Source organism: Mesocricetus auratus, unplaced genomic scaffold, assembly GCF_017639785.1.
Source record: "Mesocricetus auratus isolate SY011 unplaced genomic scaffold, BCM_Maur_2.0 Super-Scaffold_100029, whole genome shotgun sequence".
NCBI classification, from domain to species: domain Eukaryota; kingdom Metazoa; phylum Chordata; class Mammalia; order Rodentia; family Cricetidae; genus Mesocricetus; species Mesocricetus auratus.
Window position 1 is genome coordinate 20081480 of NW_024429210.1, and position 21640 is coordinate 20103119.

Here is a 21640-nt window from a genome sequence, read left to right on the forward strand (position 1 = left end):
ATGGGAGATCTTTCAATTTTCTGGTATCTTCTTTGATTTCTTTCTTCAAAGACACAAAGTTCTTGATATACAGGTCTTTCACTTCCTTGGTTAACATTATCCCCAGATATTTGATGCTGTTTTTGGCTATTGTAAAAGGTGATGTTTCTCTGATTTCTTTCTCAGTCACTTCATCATCTGTATACAATAGGGCCACTGATTTTTTTGAGTTTACCTTGTATCCTGCTACATTGCTGCAGGTGTTTATCAGCTCTAGGAGTAACCTTGCGGAGTTTTTTGGGTCACTTATGTAAACTATCATATCATCTGCAAATAGTGAAAGTTTGACTTCTTCTTTTCCTATTTGTATCCACTTTATCTCCTTTTGTTGCCTTATTGCTGTAGCTAGAACTTCAAGTACAATATTGAAGAGATATGGAGAGAGTGGACAGCCTTGTCTTGTTCCTGATTTTAGAGGAATTGCTTTGAGTTTCTCTACATTTAGTTTGATGTTAGCTGTTGGTTAACTGTATATTGCTTTTATTATATTCAGGTACATTCCTGTTATCCCTGATCTCTCTAGGACCTTTATCATGAAGGGGTGCTGGATTTTGTCAAAGGCTTTTTCAGCATCTAGTGAGATGATCATGTGGTTTTTCTTTCGCAGATTGTTAATATGGTGGATTACATTGATAGATTTTCTAATATATTTTAAATATCTTATGTAGAGTTTTTAATAATGAAACTCATTTTTGTAAGGTTTTTTCTTTACCAAAATCATACTGGCTTTAACAATGACACAGTGGCAACAGAAGAAAGGGTGTCATTATGGATGTATTTCTTACATATTTGATGAAGATTATACATGCTCTGAAAAGAATTTTTATGAAGGGAAAATCACAATGATCTTGCATGAATTATTTCTAAGCACCTTCAGGCCATCTTTGCATTATGAATAAATAAAACACAGTGCTGGTGAATATCAAATGACCAATGAAAGATCTCTTTGTCTAATAAATTAGTGGTTCTATGTATTATTATTATTATTATTATTTATGTGTGTGTGTATTGTGTGTATTAGTTGCCATTCAGGTAGTCGTCAATCATCGGGCCTGGTGGAGTTTCCATAATATTCTCTATAATTTTTTGTGGCATATGGTACATATTTAACCATCAGATACAGTAAATGCCACACATTCAGGACCTTGGCAACAGCAAAGCAGCCAGCTGTGCCCATTGAAAATGAGCTTAGGCTGCTGATCTCCCAGGGTCAGTATGAAAAGGGCCCACTGTGCTGTGTGTTATAGCAACGACATTAGTAAATTGCTATATTTATGTAATTGCTTATGTGTTCTTGATATGCCTTCCTGACACTAGCATGCATGTTCTAAGACAGACTCAGTCTTATTATTAAATAATGATGCCATTACTAGATAATAACATATTGAAAGAATGAGTCTTTGTTTCCTGCATACTTTCTTCAGGTCTATAGCTCCCATGCCTAGAAAGATATTCTAGGTTCTATACCACACACATGCAGAAAGAAACCCTGAGTATGGACTCAACTTCGATTTTATAGCACATGAAACAAAAACCTTATTTTAAAAATACTCCTTGAAAGTTAAAAAAAGTTTGCCAGTGGGAATTTCCTATGAAATAGTGCAAGTAATGGGTATAGTCACCTCCTCAAAGGGTGCTGGAGGCCTTGGGATCTGACTACTGACCCACATAGATGCCTGTGAAGCAAGATGATCCATTGCAACTGGTTCACTGATTTTTAACAGCTCCTCCAATTTTCCTATGTTTCTTGTGACAGGATAGAAATAAACACAGTGACTGGCTTTGTTTGGTGTCCAAAGTAATTCTTACAGTCCAGCAGGGGGAGCAAGTTTATCCTGCAAGGTCAGTCATAGATAGGCATGCTGCCATCTTCTAAGAATAGTGCATGGCTGTTAATGCTGACATATGAAAGTCTAGGGCATTTTCCTTAGTATCGCAACAGATACACAAACACCTATTCACGTATTGAATTAATTCTGGATTTTCAAGCCTTTGACAGACAAGATCTCTTTCCCCACATTTTAAATGAAAGCTTCCTGCTTTGGACCAGTGCTTCTCTGATACACGAGAAGGGCGTGTGTGTGTGTGTGTGTGTGTGTGTGTGTGTGTGTGTGTGTGTGTGTACAGACATCCCATCCTCCACAGGTTCCACTGCCCTCAGACACCTCAGGAGCATTCCAGGGGCTCTGAGAAACTCAGTTTGAAAACTGCCCTGCTAACCTACCATTAAGCAAAGCCGTAGAGAGTATAATGCATAGAGAATTCATCATATGTGGAAACAGAAACCAGCAGCACTATCTCCTGTATAACTCAAGTCAGCATTGCCTGCAGAAAGTGGGCAGGTGAGTTCCTAGGATTATAGAAAAAAATGACATCTAACTAATACCCTTGACTGAAACAAAGAGGTAAATTAAAACACTAGAAAGTCAACACTATCAATAATTCATAGCAGCTCTATTTCCTGGAACTAAAGTGGGGTGGAGTTATCCTTTCAGATATCTCTGCAGCACTGGTATAAAACACAGACTGAAGAGAGGAAGCAGACAGTAGGAAAAGACAGCAAATAAACTGAAAGCTAATGTGGTGCTTGGCCATCTCAAGCTTTTACACCAGCATTAATAATGGAAAGACAGTGCATAACAGTTTTGCTATTCTCTTTTCTCACACAGCTTTCTTTACTCAGGTATATGTGGACAAATAATTTATTTTTAAAATAAATGTTTAAATGATACTTTAATAGCATGTCTAAAAACATGTCAGCTGATAATCCAGGAAACCCCAGCCCTGCATAATTAACCTGTGATGAGAATCCTCACCTACAATTACTGTCATCACAGAACTCCTGAAGAGACTGAAGAGGATGCTTGGTTGCAAATCACCTCATGGATCATAAATAACTGCTATTGCAGTATAACTGTTCTCTGCCTTTGCCCACTTAGTTATCTCTGGGATCTCCAGAGTCACATATTTGCAAGGAAATCCCGCTCACGAGGCTGATCGGTCTTGGCAGAAGTACTTCTCAGCTGTGGTATAGCATGTCCCATCACTTGACCTCTTCTAATGAATTGAGTCTGGGAAACTATTTTAGACATGGGTTGTGACCAGAATTCTGAGAAACTGCCACCAGTCCAAGGACTAGGAATGGAAAAGGTGGAACAGTGGGGCCATGACTCTCTGGCAAAGTGACAGACAGGCTCTTACTTTTGTCTTATTCTGAGGCAAGATGGCGCTAGCATCGTGCTTGGTTGTAGGGCATGTAGGAATTACTAGAACTTCCCTGAAACACACCCTATAGGGAGCGAGGGGGCTGCCACTGAGATAATTCACAGTCATATGGACATAGCCTAAAACCCCACCAGAGCTGTCATCTCCAGAGCCATGGATGTCTCAGCATTGCTGTCCCTGGTCCACATAACACAAGTCAAAGTTCAAATTTCACATAAATATCACTGACTGTGAAAGCATAAATTACATTTGAATTCTTGACTTCCAAGCAAGTCAGGGAAACCTAGCTCCAAACTCTCTTGGGACTGAAATAAAAGAAAGCAGAAAGAGTTTGGACTAGAAGTTGACGAGGTTAGCATACCACGCCTACCTCTACTGCTATTGTTCAGGTAACAAGAACTACATAAAATCCTATGTGATGGACTCAGAAGTAGCAGGTGTTTTTTGTTTGTTGCTAGTGTACAGTTTTAGTGGATGATTTTGCTGGACCCATTTCCTCACATCTAAAGGAACAGCAGCATTGATGGCCAACGGAAGAGAAGCAGAAATGATCCTGTGAAGGAGCAGAGAAGAGGGCCACAGTGTAGGGCTAGGACAGCCAAGGGGCAGAGAAATTTAAGGGGACTTTGTAAACTTCCAAATGTTCCTGAGGCCAAGTAAAATACAAGCTGAAAAGTAGTGTGCAACCTTAGCAACACAGCATCAGTGATGCAGTTGAAGCGAAGAGGTTAGGACAGTTTTAAGGGTGAGGATGGAGCGAGAGGTGGAGACAGCAAGAACAGACAAAGCTGTTGTGTTGTCTGTGAACTGGGAGCTAGAACAGCTTCACAGAGTTTTAGGGCTCTACTGATGGCCAGTCCAGCCAGCCTAGATTTTGAACTCAAAGCTTTTGGATATTTATGAACATCCTGTCTCAGAAGTGTACTGAGAAAGGCTGTATTAAGGACACAGTTCAGTATGTTCTCTGTTCCAGATATGTTAAGATCTATTTCTACAGGAAGCCAAATGAAAAACTCTTGTATTTTCATCCTTTATCCTGATGTTTCCATTTCCCTTAAAACTGTTCTTACGCAAATAGAGGATAATGCCATTAGCAGATGGAGGGCTACTAGACAGTTTAGAGCCAAACTCCAACCCACCCTCTGCAGAGGTCCTATTGTATACTTTTTATAGCCTTCTTCCTGACTGTGTCTTATTTCCTGCCCTTATTTTCATTGTTAAGTGTCCACTCTCTTGTTAGTGGTTTAATATGTTCTTACAAATCATTTAAAGTTCAGTAGGGAACAAAGAAAGGTATAATAAATACATGAAGCAGTGATCTTTTCTCCTTCCCTGATACTAATTCTGTCACTTTCTCAATGGGAACTACAGGATAGAATTACCTATAGACTTGTATTCTATGACGGGCTTTGCTAGAGACCCTTGTCTATTAACACAAGGAACACAGTGTCCTTCCATCATAAAAACATGTATCTTAAGGGCAATAGGCTCTGAAACCGCAATCCTGTTGATGGCCATGAATTTCTGACTCACAGCTGGTCTCCCCAGATCTAGCAAGGGTGGGTGGAGTCAGACATGAGTGACTCTCTGAGGGGATGTCCCTGTGTGCAGGTGCATGCAACCCTTTGGTGGTAATTTGAAAATTGTCCACAGAAAAATGAATCAGAAGAATAGCTCAAGTGCCTTTGTGTGCAAAGCTGTCTCAATGTCTCTTTACTTAGAGTCTTATGTCCTAATAGATAGCTTATATACAATAATTCTTTGTAATACATTTATTCTTTTAATTTCAATCATTCATTCAGCCCCAAATGTGTCATATCAGGCCAAATGTCATAATCTGCCCCAAATGTGTCATATTCAGCTCCAAATGTATGAAATGCTGAAAACACAATTTAAGTCCAATTTTGAGACAAAAATACTCAGTTAACATATGCTTCATTTCCAGGGAAACTGGGGTCTTCTGGGTAGTAAATTATAATAAAAACACTAAAAATGTGTAGCAAGATAATTTTAGCTCCCTTGTAGAGGGCATAGGATTTAAATCAATTAACATATAAATGAATGCCATAAGAAGGAAGTTTGCATGCCTCTGTTATAACTCACTTATTCTAACAAAGAAAATAATTCACTTGTAGGACTTACTATTTTTATAACTCTTGTTCAAATACATTTAAGTGAATCTATGTAGTGGAAAAGTCCAGCTCATAGTGAAGCATTTTCCTCAATATTGTTGGTTTTTCCATCAAAATCTCCCTAGATTTCTCACCAGGCACTGTAACTCTCCTTTTTTTTTTTTTTTTTTTTTTGCTGGATCTCAGTAGTTGTAGTGGAGTCTCAGAAATGAAGAAAAAAATTTTAAATTACAATTTGTATATCATCTTCATTGCAGTTAAACTTTATCTTAAAATAACCACAGAAGGTAAGTCAAATGCAAACCATTTAAAAGCAGTTATTAAATACCCATTCTGTACTAAGACAAACAGGAAGATCGACTGTCTCCAGTGAACCCTAGTCTGTTGGGAGAGACAAATGATTCCAGTTTGGCAAGACAAACACAATGACAAAGGAGGCATGACATGTGTAAGCCCTGGGGAGTCTCCACCCAGGGGCTCATCCTTACTGTGCTGTTATCTTGGCAGACTTGTATTTTGGATGAAAATTTAGGATTCCTGTAGAGGATAAATTAGACATTTGAAGACAAGGAGTGTATCTGGGACATTTGTGTTTGTAAGTTCTTTAAAGAAATTTCTCCACACAGGGATGAGAAAGAGGGACCTGCAAATCATTGAAGTTTCAGCTTCACTTTTTTCTTACAGAAAGGATAGAAGCTGTATAAATGTAAATATGGGATGTATATATACATTTAAATGCTATATAGCAATTGTTTTATGAGTTACCGTAGTATGTCAAGCTAAGGATATACTTAATGTTGCATTTTTATTGGCTAAGTGTTAATTAATAAAAAATAGTATTAACTCAGAACTTATTTGCTCTTATTAAATATTCTATTAGGCAAACCAAATAGGCAATATATACCAACACTCCATATTCATGTACATAGGATTCATTTAGTGTGCTGGAGTCTATAAGTCTGCTTCATCACTGCTGTCATACCGAGGGAAGGAAACACAACGAGAGAACCTTGGCGGGTCCGTTGGGCGAGAGACAGAAAACTGCAGACAAAACTTCTGTGGAAACTTTACTGGTGGAAGATTTATTGATGGAAGGTAAGGGAGTAAGGGAGGTAGGGGGAGAGAGAGAGGGGGGGAGAGAGAGAGAGAGAAGTGGGTGAGATTTTCCTTTTAAAGGACCAGAGTATACCAGCCACACACAGAGGGTTGACACTCTGTGCCAGGTACCCAAGGGGAGGAGTCACATTTGCCTGGATTACAACAATCACATCTGTGCTTGGCATTCCTTAGGAAGGAGAATGTTCAATCCCAAGCTCACCCATGCTCTGGAAGCTGTCAGACTCTGGCAGCATAGCCCTAAGTGTGCTGAAATAAAGCACAAAATTTGCCACTCTAAAATTATTCCACAATTTTAGGGAAAATTAAAAAAAAATATTGACCTAATATTGGAAGCTAGAAACAGTCCAGTGGCAATGTTCCCCTTTGAATAATAGCTGTTGAGGCTTGCTCATGCCAGTCTCTGCTGTTCTGGGGAAAGTGAGTTTGCATTATGGGTAACACTAGTCTGGTTCTTTCGTTTGTTCTTTGGTCTGTTTTTGAGATAGTGTCTCATTTAACCAAGAATGGCCTCAAACTTACTATGAAGCTAAGGACAACCTACATTTCTGATCCTGCTTCTACCCCTTGAGTGCTGAAATTCCAAGCATGCTTCACTAGGCCTGCAATTTAGGGATTTACAAAAAGTCTAAAGAGTAAATACAGGAAGAGTGGGCACATTAAGTTATCCAGTAGAGCTGGATCATTTCAAATCAAAGCCGAAAGCATATTTGATTAGAGCACTTGGTAAAATCAATGTTATTTTAGGTCGGGTGGTTCTTTTTTTCTTTTTCATATCCTATCTTACAGAGAACTTTAAATTAATATTAGGAACCTTTAATATGGTTTAGAGAATTCTGTACCATTGCAGTTCTGGTTGCCATAGTGTTATTATTATTTTTAAATAGCTGAGCCCTCAATTTCTTTGGCACCATAAACTAACATTGAAAATACAAAACTGGCATGTTATTTACCACGAGAGAGAATAGACCACAAGATATACAACAAAACCCACTTTAAAAACTTTGCTAGTAAAGAATGGGGAAAGGAAGAGGTGTGCACAGGCCTGGGGAGGAAATGTGACAGGAGAGGGGTGAGGCAGGTGTGTCTGCTTTAAAGGTCATTCACGCGTGTGTATGGGCTTGCGTACCCACTCCATGCTGTGCATAGGTTATATAAGGCCCTGGATGACAAAGCATTCTGCCTGTATGCTGAGGGCACGTGTGCAGCCGACCCCAGACATGCTAGCGCCTGAGGTGACTAAGCAGTTTGTCTGAAGGCTGAGGGCCACCTGTGCGGCTACAGGATGCGCTTGAAATGACAACACTGGTACATATTATAAATACATTATTATTCAGATTTAGTTTTACTTTTCCTTTTCTTAGACAAGAATGTGGTAAATAAAGCTATTATTATTTTAATGTGGTAAACAGATTTCTGCAAGTAAAGCCTGAAGGGCTCTCTAACAGGCCTGAGCAGGGCAAACATGCCATTGACAGATTCCGCCATCTTGCCCTCTTCTCCCTTTTCCTCTGCCTTGCTAAAGCTCATTAGATAACATTCCTAAAACTGGTCCCCAAGGTTCCATTGCTTTATTTGGCCACTGACCATTCCTGAGACAAACACCAAGGTCCAACAATCAAAATTTGCCTAACATGTCCAATCAGGATTTACCAGCTCACCCTAGCACCGATTCCCCTTTTTCTCCTTAAACAAAACCCACCTGCTCGTTGTTGCTGTTTGTTGCCTGCTTTTGCAGCCTGTACTCTACGTGGCCCTCGAGATAATAAAGCTCCTTTGTGCTGAGAGTTTGGTGTCTGGGTGTGTCCTGCGCATACTGGCTGGGGGGCTGGGGCTTCCTCCCTACCAAAGTCATTTCTTTTACGTTGTCAGACTGCTCTGGACACTTCAGTTTGACCCACGGTACTGAAAGCACAGCCCTGCAGCAGCCATCCTCCGTTGTGTCTGTGTTAGACACTGCTCCTGGCTTATGCAATGCTTTCTCTTTCCACATATAAAGTGGCCTATACAAACAGCTTTATTCTTTGCTGCTCTACCCACTATCCATTCTTTTCTGCAGGAACTCAGTAGGAAAAATTGATATCTCAAGGTTAAGTCATTTTCAACAAGGAATGCTTGAATCCTCTGAACTTTTAGTTTAGAGAAAAATGGTTTTTAAGGTCTCAGTATGATGCTTATCTTTATATAGCTCAAGAGACAAACATTTATGCATATTACAAATTCTTGTTTTTAATTCCTGAAATGAGTGCTGTACCCACTGGTGATACATCCCTTCCTTCTCTGCTTCTCTTGGCTGGAGATGAGAGGGAGCGCTGGTATATATGTCCAGGAGTATTCAGGCATAAAGATTTTGAAATATCAACTGATGACAGATGAGATAAATTGTCTCCTAGGAACTGTGGACCTTCCTTTTGGATATTTTTTTTCCATAACAGAAGAACATTCTAGGGTCATAGAAGATAGCAATAGGAACAACTCAAGATAACGAAACTATGGCTATTGTAAGCAATTTGCAAAATTTAAGATGTTTAGAATAGAATATACATTAGCAACAGTATCAGTCTGTGGAAATTGAATTGTCTTATTTAACTCTTTATAAGCAGACACACAAAAAATACATATTAAGTGTAAAACAAAAATTCAAAATGTTACACCAAGATACAAACATATGACACACACAATACATATCATTGAAGAAATTATACTCATAGCCTTACTTGAGGCAAACCTCCAATTTGTAAAAGCATAGCAAAAATGGGATATATCTATTTATTTCATATGCTTGTTCTAAGCCCTGACTGTGATAGCTTATATGGAGTGCCCATTGTGGCACCTGCTCCGTGGGTTAAGAAAAAGGGCTTCACAGATGGCCTCCTCAGATAAGATGCAACCTTCCTGACCCTCTAGCCTACTGCTCTTCCCAGAGCACAAGCCAGGATCACAGTCATTCATTAGGCATTCACTCCCTGCCAGTGGAATGATGCAATAAATAGATGAGATATAACATGACTTTCTATGTCTATAAATCCTATGGCATCTATTAAATTTACTAGCTTATTAGGAGTTTATGAAAGCAATTGCATTTATAGTGAATTTAACATAATTAGGGTCTTTAACCACCAGCTAAATAATTCAATAAAAAGACTAAAAACAAATTCTTTTAAATTAGCAAAATTGGGGTTAGAGAGATGACTCAGCAGTGAAGAGCACTTGCTGCTCTTGCTCAGGACTCAGGTTTGGTTCACGGCACCCACATGGTGGTTCACAACCCTCCACAACTCCTGTTCCAGTAGTGGGTCTGTCACCCCTTCTAATCTCTGCAAGCATCAGGCATGTTTCTAGTACACATATGCACATGCAGAAAAAGCATAAAATCACATAAAAAGTCAATCTAGATAGAGAAGTAATATTAAAGATCTGTATATGGCATTAATAATCTCATCACTGGAGATGAGGAAAACTGCATTTCAGAAATGCTGTCACAATGGTTTTTGACACTGTTTAATTATTGGTGTTATTTTTGTAGAAAAAAAGAACAACATTGATGATTTAGGGACTTTTTACATACACTTTTAAAGAAGTCTCAGACTTCTGTTTTTGTGTTTAACATTTCCATTAAGTTATTTTTTTCTTTTTTTTTATACTGGAACCATGTCACAGCATGGGGAAACTGCCTTGTTTCACCTCGCTGTCTGCACCGTTTTCTAACTTTTTGGTGGAAAGATGGCAGATGCATTGAGTTTACCTTTCTATGTAATTAAAACTTCTCTGTTTTCTTTCTTTTTTTTTTTAAGGGAAATAGCCTAATTATACTCTAGCAATTGCTAGAATAACTGGCTAACATCTAAATATGAAACAATAAAATAAGTGATTTGGATAAATTCTTATATCAAATATCAAAGGAAGCCCCTGGTGGACTAAAGAGTGAGCTGTTTTCTTTAATTCCTTCCATGTTAAGAGAAAAAACTCAAATATTTATGAAGTTTTTATATGCACAACTGAAAGGTTCAGGCATTACTCTGGCCTACCCTGTTACCTGGCAGGATGCACTCAGGCAACACTCTGGCCAGCCCAGAGTTCCGTGAGAACCAGGCAGGTGCAAAGGACCCCTTTAAAGGACTGGCCCCTGCCCAATTACGCTCTCTTGCTCTTGCTCTCTTGCTCTTACTCTCTTTCCCTCTTACACTCTTACTCTCATCTTACTCTGTCTCTCTCTCTCTGTCTCATATCTTATCTCTCTCTCTCTCTCTCTCTTCTCTGCACGGGCTGGTTACCTCTCACCCCACTTTCCCTCCCTGTCCACCAATAAACTCCACGTGGGATCGTTGAGTTGCGGTCTGTGTCTCCTTACTGCATAAACCTAAACATTTTAACAACAACAACTATCTTTCAAAAGTGTACAACAAGGAAATTACAAGGCAAAAATAAATTGCTCAAAAACAGCAAGAGAAGTTATTTTAATATTTAAAACGTAATTATAATAAGACAAACACAACTGAGAAGTATTCATACTAACACAGAAAATTAGCATGAAACAAATAACTTACTCAGATTTTCAAAAATATTCAAGCTAAGAGATAAAGAGACCAAGGATAAAAACATGCTATTCAGGTAAAAAACTCAAGTAAATTAGGTATGAGGACATTCCCGAACTGTAAACAAACTGTTCAATAAGTTATAACTCAACATACAAATTTATGACTCCACTTCCCAGGTGGGAGAAGGTTGAGTTTAATAATAATTCTACTCACTGTGTTTATTAGGCACATAGGAAACAACAAAAATGAAAATCACTATAATATTTCTCATAGATAAAATTGTAGTGGAACATTACTTATTTTATTGCATCTAATGTATTATAGATTTTATTTTTTCAGCATATAAAGGAGAACAAGAAAAAAACAAAAGAAACGGGGACTATTGGTATCCAAAGGTAAACAGCTTCCTAGTGCTCTCTGGTCATTCATGCCAGAGCCCTGTAGGGGGCCCCTGATGCCACCTGCCTGTGGAGCTCAGTTACTTCGGAAACTCCTGGTTCATGTTCTCAAGGGCATCTTGGGTCCATTACATAGTCACATATAAACAGTAGATGAAGTTTCCTTCCTTACCTAAGTCAAAGGGGAAATTCACATACCCAGTCCTGGCTTTATGACTTAACAGCACAATGGCTTCATTCCACCAAGAAAGCTGTGGAGTAATCAAAACCAAAATGCAGAGCTCCTTGGTGGAGCTTATACTTAAATTTTTTAATATAAAAATGAATCTCAGTTGAAAAGTTCAGGTAGGTAGGAAGGAACACATTTAACGGAATTCAATGTTGTGACATGTTCAGAGTGACCATGGAGAGCAGACACCTAAGGAATTCCACTTGGTGTCTTAGGCTGTGAAGCAACTGTGGTGCAGGTTTTGTGAGTGTGTTTTAAACTTGAAATCAATGAGTGTAATACAAGCTTTACTTGGACTTAATTTGAATTTCAACAGCTACTGACAGATGCTCATAGAATGAACAGGCCCCAATTCCCAAATAGCATAGCATTTCAAAGCTGTTTTTTATTCTGAAATGAGAACCAATTCCAGGAAAACAGTTCTGAGCTTTTCCCCTCGCCCCCCCCTCGGCCGACTGCAGAAACAGCACCTCTTGTGACCCACACCAAGGAAGCTTACTGGTTGAGAAGATGCACTTTTGCCCATATCCTTTGACTAGTGCAGCCCACAAGTGGAAACGTAGGCTACTAGTTCATCTTCAGAGAGTTTATTCTCATATTCCTTGGAATCATGTAGACAAAGCCATAGAACTTCTCAATTCCTCTTTTCTGAAACGATCTCAACATTTTGCTACCTCAACAGATTCCAGAGTGCAGGGGGGGGGGGAGGCGATCATCTATCAGTAGGCAGTCACTGTTAGCCTCAATAACTCAATTCTTCTCGAAAAGTTTTGGCAACCCCAGCCTCAAGTCCTTGGGCCTTTGTTTTGCTGGCTGTAATTCCCACCAGGCTGAACCAAGCTTTGCCTTTGCATGGCTTCCCACTTCTTACTTTGGGATGTGCAAGGCGCTCTCTCTCTCTCTCTCTCTCTCTCTCTCTCTCTCTCTCTCTCTCTCTCTCTCTCTCTCTCTCTGTCTGGGGGGGTGTTTATTGGAAATCTATCCCATTCTGCCAGGAGTTCAGAGAGACTTGACTTGACTCCTATTGTTTTTAAGATACCAGCTAATGGCTGCAGGAAGTCCTGACCTACTTGGTGAATGACTCCTATCAAAATAACAATAGACCTAGGCCTAGGCAAGTTTACACTCATCCTGAAGACTAAGGTGCAGCTATGGAGCGCCCCTCCCCCCGCCCCCACCCCAGGCCTGATAGTGGAATAGTATGTGCAGCTACAGAGTGTCTTTAGGATTAAGGGAAGTAATTGCTATTTGCCCATTATACATGATAATAGAAGTCTTCTGCCATTGTCCCCACCTTTGGTTGGTTACTTAAAATGATACATGAATAAGCTGGGCACATTCAGTATTAACTGACACTGCCCTCCTGACAGGATCTGATGTCTCTGTCTTTTCTAGCTAGCCTTCCCTCATCCACATTCCCCAACTCAGGAACAGACCCGGGGCTGTTCGGCTGGTCCCAATTGCAGCCCTGAAGATACCAGTCTGCAACAAATGGTGCAGCAACGCAGGCTAACACAGACAGGCAGCGACAGCTTTCTCATTCAAAGTAGGTTTTCACTGAATTATCCTCCAGTATCACCCCATCTTATCTTTCCTTCACATCCAAGCTTCCAGAGCTGATGAATTGATGAGCCTAATGGAAACTCTGACATAGTTTTGGCATAGTAACAATGACTTAACAGGGTGCCTTTCTAAACCAAGGATTCTTAAAGGGTTTTGTTAAACATTTTCTTGATTAAGAATATACAAAGATAGAAACTATGACAAAAGTAGATAAAGACAGCATCAAAATTCTACTCAGTTCTGGTTATATCTACATATCACACACACACACACATACACATGCACTCGCGCGCGCACGCACACACACACACACACGCACGCACGCACTTAAGTGCACACACACAACACACACACGCACGCACGCACTTAAGTGCACACACACACAACACACACACACAACACAACACACACACACACACACACACACCCTAGAGTGGGAAGGGATTGTTCTACTATGTAGCCCTGGTTTGTCTAGGACTTATAGATATCTACTTGTCTCTGCCTCTCAGTGCTAGAATTAGAGGAGTTTACCACTATTATCCAGAAAAAAAGATGACTTTTATCCTATGATTTGGCACAGCAGGTAAACAGGCACTTGTCATGCCAACTGTTGACATGATTCCCCAGCACTCATTCGAAAGTGCAAAGGAGGAACCGACTCTATGAAGCCGACTTTGGCCCTGCATCCCTGCATCCCTGCATCCTGGCAGAAGTGCGTGTGGCTACTGCAAGAATGTTGGTTCTGGGCTCATTCCTGCTTCTCTCTGGTCTCAATTTCAGTGATTTCAATATGCACAAAGGGGATCCTTCCAACCCTGGCCTCATAGTTTACCCACTTCTAACCTGCAATATCCTTGACTTCAACTGGCCTCATGATAGCCAGACATAGATGGAAGCGTGGGATCCTGACAAATCCCCTGCAGCACAATTCCTGCACATGCACTGTGTCCTCCTATAACCTTTAAGGAAGAATCCCCTGCTTACTATCTTATGCCTATAAATAATATGGGTTTGCATATGGTTGTGGGAAAGGTCATATGCTGCAAGAAAAATAAGTGTATGACCTAATCTATCAATCAAAATAGAGAGCCATTCAAACTATGCCTCTCAGTAACGAAACTCACCCTCTTTCCAACCCCATTAAAGAAAGCCCCCAAACAGTAAACAGGACCATTGAGTGTTCTCATTTTGGGGGCCCCCAGCAGTCTTGAGTGTCTTCCTCTACAACTTTTACCATCACTCTGCCCCAAACAAAGCTGTCTTGCTTCTTTTTACAGATCTCGATAAACCCCCACTTTCTAGTTCTTCAGATTAAAGAACAAGAACCTTGAAACACCCAGCCCAGATCCCAACCACCAGTAGCAAGAGGAGAACTTTCCTGAGTTAGTTTTCTTCTATATCCAGGAACTGAGCTTGAGTCAGCGAGGCTTCTGTAGGAAGTGCTTTTATTCAGTGAGAAATCTCACTGGCCTTTTTCTATCATTAAAAAAAAAAAAAACCCAACACTTTTTTTTTTTGAGAAAAGCCAGCATAAAGCACTTTTATTGCAATAATAAAACTTGAAACGCATATGTGGTGCAGAGGGCAGGGGACAAAAGCATACTTTCTCTCACCAAATCACTACACAGGACAGCAGAGGGTGAGAAGGAGGAGGAAAAAAGCCAGGAAGCTGAGATTAGCAGAGAGAGCCAAGCATCAAAACCCAGGAGATGCTGAAGCTGTGATGACCAGCATCATTTTCTTAGAGAACACTCAAGGATTTGTAGTGATGGCTGGGCGTCCATTGGGTGGTGAGTCTACAAACAGCACCTTCAATTTAAACTTTCCATTAAAGTTCTTAAAATTTAGGAAGTGGAGCTTGGATAGTTACAAGATTACAAAAGTTCTGAAAATTCATTAGAAAAACCATAGGATGAAAAACAAATTAAGCCAGGTCACAAAGAAGGCTTCAGAGGTCCCTGCTGACCAGGGACAGGTTCTGTAGTGTCCAACACAGCAGTAAAGGGACCTGCTTTAAGAGGCAGACGGTTTCAGAAGGTGGGAGGACTGTCAGAAGCAAAGGCTTGCTCCTTCCTTCCGACGTCAGTTTGGGTAGGGCTTTTAATTTAACAGGACCTCCCTCACTGGAAAAATCCAGCCCTCAACAGCATCTCCAATCTGCTATGGCTTTGCAGCACAGCAGCAAGAATGTCTTAATATATAATAATTTTTTTCATCCAAAAAATTAAAATAAAATAAAAATTCTTGCAAATCCCACCCCCAACACCAATTCCTATTCTAAAGTTAACCCATGGCTTGTGCTGTTAATACTTGACAATATACTTCATTGGAAACCTAGACCTGAAAGACTGAAACTGAATCTTCACCCCAAAACAAAATAACTTGAGGTTTATGGCATAGTTTAGGTCAACACACATACAGAAGGGGACGAGGACATGGAGGTGTCCGAAGCAAAGCTGAGTGACAGAACACATTCAGTCGGGTAGGTGTCTATACAAAGAGTGGTGGGACATCAGGAAAAGCTCCACATGGATTCATGTGCACCCGTCTGGAGGTCCCAGATCCCTCCATGGCAGATCCATGTGCAAGGAGCTAAAGGAGGAGGCCACTTCTGTCATTCCAGTTTTAGAAGCTCCACATCAAAAACCAGAGTGGCATGTGGTGGGATGATGCCTGGGTGCCCAGTGGCTCCATAGGCATAATCTGGGGAGATTGTCAGTTTGGCTCTCTGACCCACACTCATCTGGGCTACCCCTTCTTCCCAGCCTCGGATCACCTCCTGCTTGCCTAGCATAAACTTAAAAGGCTTGTTTCTGTCCCGAGAAGAATCAAATTTCTTTCCATCTTCAAGCATTCCCGTGTAGTGCACCACGCAGGTCTGGCCGCACTTCGGGAAGGTGCGTCCGTCTCCAGGAGAGATGGTCTCCACCTGCACTCCCATGGCAGCGGCGGCGTTGGCGGAGGAGGAGGAGGAGGAGGACGCGGGCGGCGCGACGGGCGGCGTGGAGCCGGAGCGGACCTAACACTTTCTTTTCTATCATCCATCACCCCATTTCTCTGAAGAAAAAAACCTTCAAAAGAATTGGTTATGTTTTCTCTTTTAATTTTTCTAATCCTATTTTCTCCAAACTGTCACTTTGATGGAGACTGTTCTTGTCATGACCCCATTTCTTTGTTTCCATTTGGAACAAAATTATTCAAAAGAACAGTCAAAATACACTGTTGCCAATTTCTTTCCTTCCATTCTTTTAAAAGCTATTCTAATTCCTAGCAAGTCACTGAAAGTACCCTTGACTCACTTGGGTGGCTTGAATGAGAATGGCCCCCATAGGCTCCTATATTTCAATGCATAGTCCTAGTTGGTGGGATTGCTTGGGAAGGATTTAGGAGGTGTGGCCTTGCTGGAGAAGGTGTGTCACTGGAGGTGGGTTTTGAGGTTTCAGCAGCCCATACCGTTCCCAGTTATTCTTCCACCTGTTTCCTGTTTGTGGATCAGGATGAAGCTCTCAGCTGTTGCTTTATCACTATGTCTACCTGCCTGCCTCTGTGCTCTCACCATTATGGCCATAGGCTCTTCTGAAACTGTAAGCTCTACAATAAACCCTTTCCTACAGTTGCTTTGGTTATAGAGTCTTTTCACAGCAATTGAAAAGTAACTAAGACTCTCTTGCCAATGATTCTCCTGTTCTAAATTCCAGCTGTGACTTCTCCAACTTCTCCTCATTGACCTAGCTGCAGCCCACAGATGAGCACTTCCATTTCCACCTTTGGTTTCCAATATGCTACACTCTCCTGGCTTCCCTCCCACATCCCTGATCACTCCTCAGTTTCTGTGTTAGTTTTGCTGCTTCCTTTTCTCAACCTCATAACTTGAGGTTGCAGGCCTTAGATGACCACATATGTCCATTATCTCTGACATGAATTTCCTAAGCTCTAACTTCTCAACTCCAAACTCATAATGCACACTGGCATCAGAACTCTACTGCACAAGTCACCTCCAGCTTAGTATATCCAAAGCACAGAATTTTCCTGCAAAGATCAACTCCATCACAACTTCTCCCATCTCTTTTCCTACCAACTCAATGAATGGTACTAGGTGCTATAGATAAAATCTCAGAGAGTCACCCTTGACTTTTTTTAATACCCCATCATCCAATAAATATAAAATCATTCTAGCTGTACCCACACATCATATCTGCTATTCACTGCTATTGCTACCATCTGAAGGGAGAAACATGTTCCATCCCGACTACTGGAATCATCCCCTAGAAGACTCCTCAAGATGTTTCATTGCCTCCATAGTCTACATTTTATTCACGAGCCAGGTGATCCATATAAAACATGAAGTAAATTTTGAGTACTCCACTCAAAGTCTTGTAGTGATTTCCTGGTTCACTAAGAATAAAATCCAAAGCTATTACAAAAGCATACAAGTTCTGTGTTAGCCAATTTTCTTGTTGCTGTGACAAAACATCTGACAAAACCAACTTGAAATAACGAGGGACCAGAAGAGCTCGTTACAACTACAGTACCAGCAGCTGGCTGCTCACATGGCATCAAGAGTCGGAAGCAGAGCAAGATGAGCGATAGTGTCTGGCTCATTTTCTCCTTTCCATTCAGCCTGGTGCTTGCCCACATTCAGGATGGGCCTTCCTTCCTCAGTTAAATCTTTTCGGAAACACCTTCACAGACAAACTCACATGTATGTGTATGCGGTGACTCTAAATCTAATCAAGTTGACAGTGAAGACCACGCATTACGAAGTCTTGACTGACTGACCTGCCACATCCACTCCACTTCCGTGTTCTCTGAGTAGCCCAGGCCTATCTCCTATCTTCTGCTTCCTTTTCTCTCAGAATGCTCTTTTCCAAGATCAACAAGTAGGTAACAACAAGGCTTTGCCTTTGACACGGTTAAATATTCTGTTTCCTACTCCCAGAACTCTCTATCCTTTTATTTTTTTAATTGTTTCTTCCACAGGATTTGTAACTTTCTAATATGTTATTTTTTCCTGCCTTGCTAAAATGTATACTGTAAAAACATTTTTCTTTCTGCTCATGGATATATACCTTTGAAGAATGACAGGTACACAGTAGGTGCACAAAAAAACACTTACTGGATATTTAATGACTACAAATGGTGTGTTCCTTAAAGGGTTGGTAGCATTTATCACTCAATCATTTGAATCTCATGCTATTTTTGTGGGCTTTCCCCAAACTCCTGATTTATTTATTGCTTCCAAGCCTATATAGGTTTTCAATTGTATGCACGGTTGTCAGTGTTAATGAGTTATGCATTTCTATCAAGTTACACACTTCGTTTAAGTTTGAAAATGTATTGGCACAAAGCTGTCCACATGTCCTCTTAATATCTGAAAAGCACCACTGTGCTGGGTCAATTAGATATTCATACAGATAAAATAAACCAAGACCTTTATCATACCATTTACAAAAATTTCCACATGGATCCCAGATATAAATGTGAAAGATCTTGGATAGGCAGTTTAAAAAACAAAAACAAAAACAAAAACAAAAAAAACCAGGGCAACAAGACAAAACAAAATCAAGCAAAACCCTCCTGTAATCTAAAGTGGAATGAAAAAGGATTATGAAAAATTGAGTGTTGTGGCACACAATTGTTAATTTTGGTACTTAGGACGCTGAGGTAGGAAGATTGCTGTGAGTTCAAGACCAGTCTGGGATAAAGAATGAGACACTAGCCTGGTAGTGGTGGCGCATGCCTTTAATTCCAGCCCTAGGGAGGCAGAGGCAGGTGGATTTCTATGAGTTTGAGGCCAGCCTGATTTACATAGTGAATTCCAGGAGAGCCAGGCTGAGAAACCCGGTCTTGAAAAACCACACACACACCAAATTGAGACACTATTTCACACTCTGTACATACATCCCAAAGAACACACAAAGTGGGAGATTTATAATGCACACATCTGAAAATGACTTAGTATCTAGCACACATAAAGGATTCCAAACAACAAAAAGATTAAGAAGTGCTAGGAACATAACTGAGTAGAGCACTTGCCTAGCATGCATGAGGGCTTGACTTCAATCCTCTCCCCCAGTCAATATGAAAAAGAGAACATTTAGTTGAAAACACTGCGGGTGTGTGGGGTTTGGTCAGGAGTGCTGCGGCGGCTCACGCACCCTCCAGACTGAGCCTGGCAGAAGGATTGCCCAGAGTTCAAGGCTGGTTTGGGCAACACACAAAAACTACAGAACACCTATGACCTCTTCAGTCAGTTGGATAAAAGCATTTCTTCTCTGAAAACAGTGGGACAGGTGAGGGGCGGGTTCTGGCCGAGGTGTGGGTGTCATGACTGGCACGTGTGCTGGAGCTGCCCAGCGAGCACCACCGCCCAACCACGAGCCAGCGGTCGGGCTGCTCCGACATGAACTCTGCCTGGGAACCCGAGGGCCGTGAGGGCAACATTGCGGGGCCTGCAGATGAACGAACGACCGCCCCTGCAGGGGCCGTGGTCAGGGCGTCACAGTGGCTGCGGTGGGGCAGGAGGTGGCCTCGCCACCCCGAAGGCCTCAGGTGAGGCCCCCGCTAGGCCCGATCGTGGCAAAGGCCCCAGAAAGGTGCAGGGCAGCGCAGAGAGGCCTGCCCGCTGGGCGCAGGGGCCAAGGACCCAGAAGCCAGCGATGTGAGGCAGAGACAGGTGGAGCAGGCCTGGCTCCGAATGTGGCTCTGGAGGCCGGCCAGCTGGATCTGAACACGGTGAATGCCCAGGCCGAGTGCGTGTCCTTCAGCAGCTGGAACAGAGCCCTCAGTACTATCTGGAGCGCAGAAACTACGTCATCCAGAGCATCCCAGGCTTCTGGGTCTCTGCCCTTCACCCACAGCCGTTCATGATGCATAAATGTTAAGATACATAACCAACCTGGAGGTGAAGGAGCCAGATTCTCCAGGGCAAGGTGCTGCTTCAAGTTTTCCTTCCCAAGAAACCCCTTCTTTAGAAATACTCAGATCGTCAAGGACCACAAGGTCAGACCTACTGGCTAAGTAGTTTTGCTCTCCTCTCCAATCACATGGTGCCCTGGCAGTGAACCTCACCTCTTCATTCATGGGAACCAGGATGCCACATGTAATAGTTTCTTCGCCCGCCTTTCAGACCACAGTCATCCAGAGTATGACAGGATCGCCCAGATTATCAAAGAGGACTTCTGGCCAAACCCACTGCAATACTATCCCATATGTGCAGGGCCCCTAGAGCCAGACATTACTGCTGTTCTTTGCTGTGGCTTCTGGAGATGAAACACGATCCACAACTCAACAAACCCACGTGGAGTTTATTGGGAAAGGGAGCGAAGGGAGGTGTAGGAGCAGAAATGGAGAGAGAACAGGCAGGAGGTGCTTGCTTAAAATGAGGCTCAGCAGTTGGGGCCATTGAAACTGGATTCGTGGAGCTACCATGCAGAGTCCTTATACAGCCACTTAACGCATGCACCAGGCAGCTCTGCAATCTTTGAATCCCTTGAGCTGTCAGGGAGGAGCAATCACCTGTCAAAGAGATCCAGGGGCAAGGGTAATTTGCCTGGAGAAGACAAGAGCGATCCCCGGGGTGGGGAGAGAACCTGAGGATTAGAGAGGCCTGGCGACCAAGTTGGATCAAGCCATTATATTTTAATCTCCGAAGCAACACATGAATAAATTATAGGAAGCCAACAGGCTTTCTTAAAGCTCTTAACAATAACTCAGAATAATATCTATCATTTATTGAGCCTTCTGTGGTGCAAGGTATTGTGCTGAAGAAAGACTTCATGTGTACTATTTTCTTAGTTCTCATGTAATTTCATGGTAATATTGACTCCAGTTTGGAGATGAGCAAAGAGACCCCACTTGCATATAACTTGGATCTAGTTTCCCAGGCTGAAAGTGGAAAGCTTCAATTTAAACCCAAATCTATTTGATTCCAGAGTGTGACAGCTACATATGGGTAAGGATGTTGTCTTTTGTAGAAAATTAATCAAAATAATAATTGGTTTAGATTTTTCCAAGTTGCCTTAGTTTCCTAGTAATTGTCTTAGTTACTTTTCAATTCTGAAAAAAACAAAACACCATGAGCAAGGCAACTTATAAAACAAAGCAGTTAACTATGTATCCTTGGCTGGCTAGGGACTGATGACCTTCAGCCTCTTACTCCCAAGGACTGGGATTAGATGCAATATGTCACTCTTCCCTACTTCCTAAAAATAAAAGTTTAAACATTACAATGTATTGTAATCAAATTTCTTCTTGATGTCTGGATGCTACCCACAAACAAATGCTAGACACAGCAGCACTTATAACACATGTACTGTTCACTGAAACCACTTTGCTGATGAAACATTCAAAGCTTAAGCAGGTTTTCAGGCATTCAGTGGCTCAGCTGAGACTTCTACT

At 41.5% G+C, this 21640-nt stretch overlaps 2 protein-coding genes across 3 annotated transcripts in view; both read right to left on the reverse strand.

Annotated features, from left to right (window-relative positions):
• The window catches only part of Acyp2 (acylphosphatase 2), a 143894-nt gene that overhangs the window by 18941 nt on the left and 103313 nt on the right, over positions 1-21640 (reverse strand). The window lies entirely within an intron of this gene.
• LOC121134709 (peptidyl-prolyl cis-trans isomerase FKBP1A-like) lies at positions 14765-16243 on the reverse strand. The gene has a single exon (XM_040733258.1). The coding sequence runs from the start codon at positions 16179-16181 to the stop codon at positions 15855-15857; it is 327 nt and encodes a 108-aa protein (XP_040589192.1). The 5' UTR covers positions 16182-16243; the 3' UTR covers positions 14765-15854.

Bases quoted from the DNA above. Each gene is read 5' to 3' on its own strand.
- LOC121134709 (XM_040733258.1), bottom strand. From the start codon at position 16,181: ATGGGAGTGCAGGTGGAGACCATCTCTCCTGGAGACGGACGCACCTTC.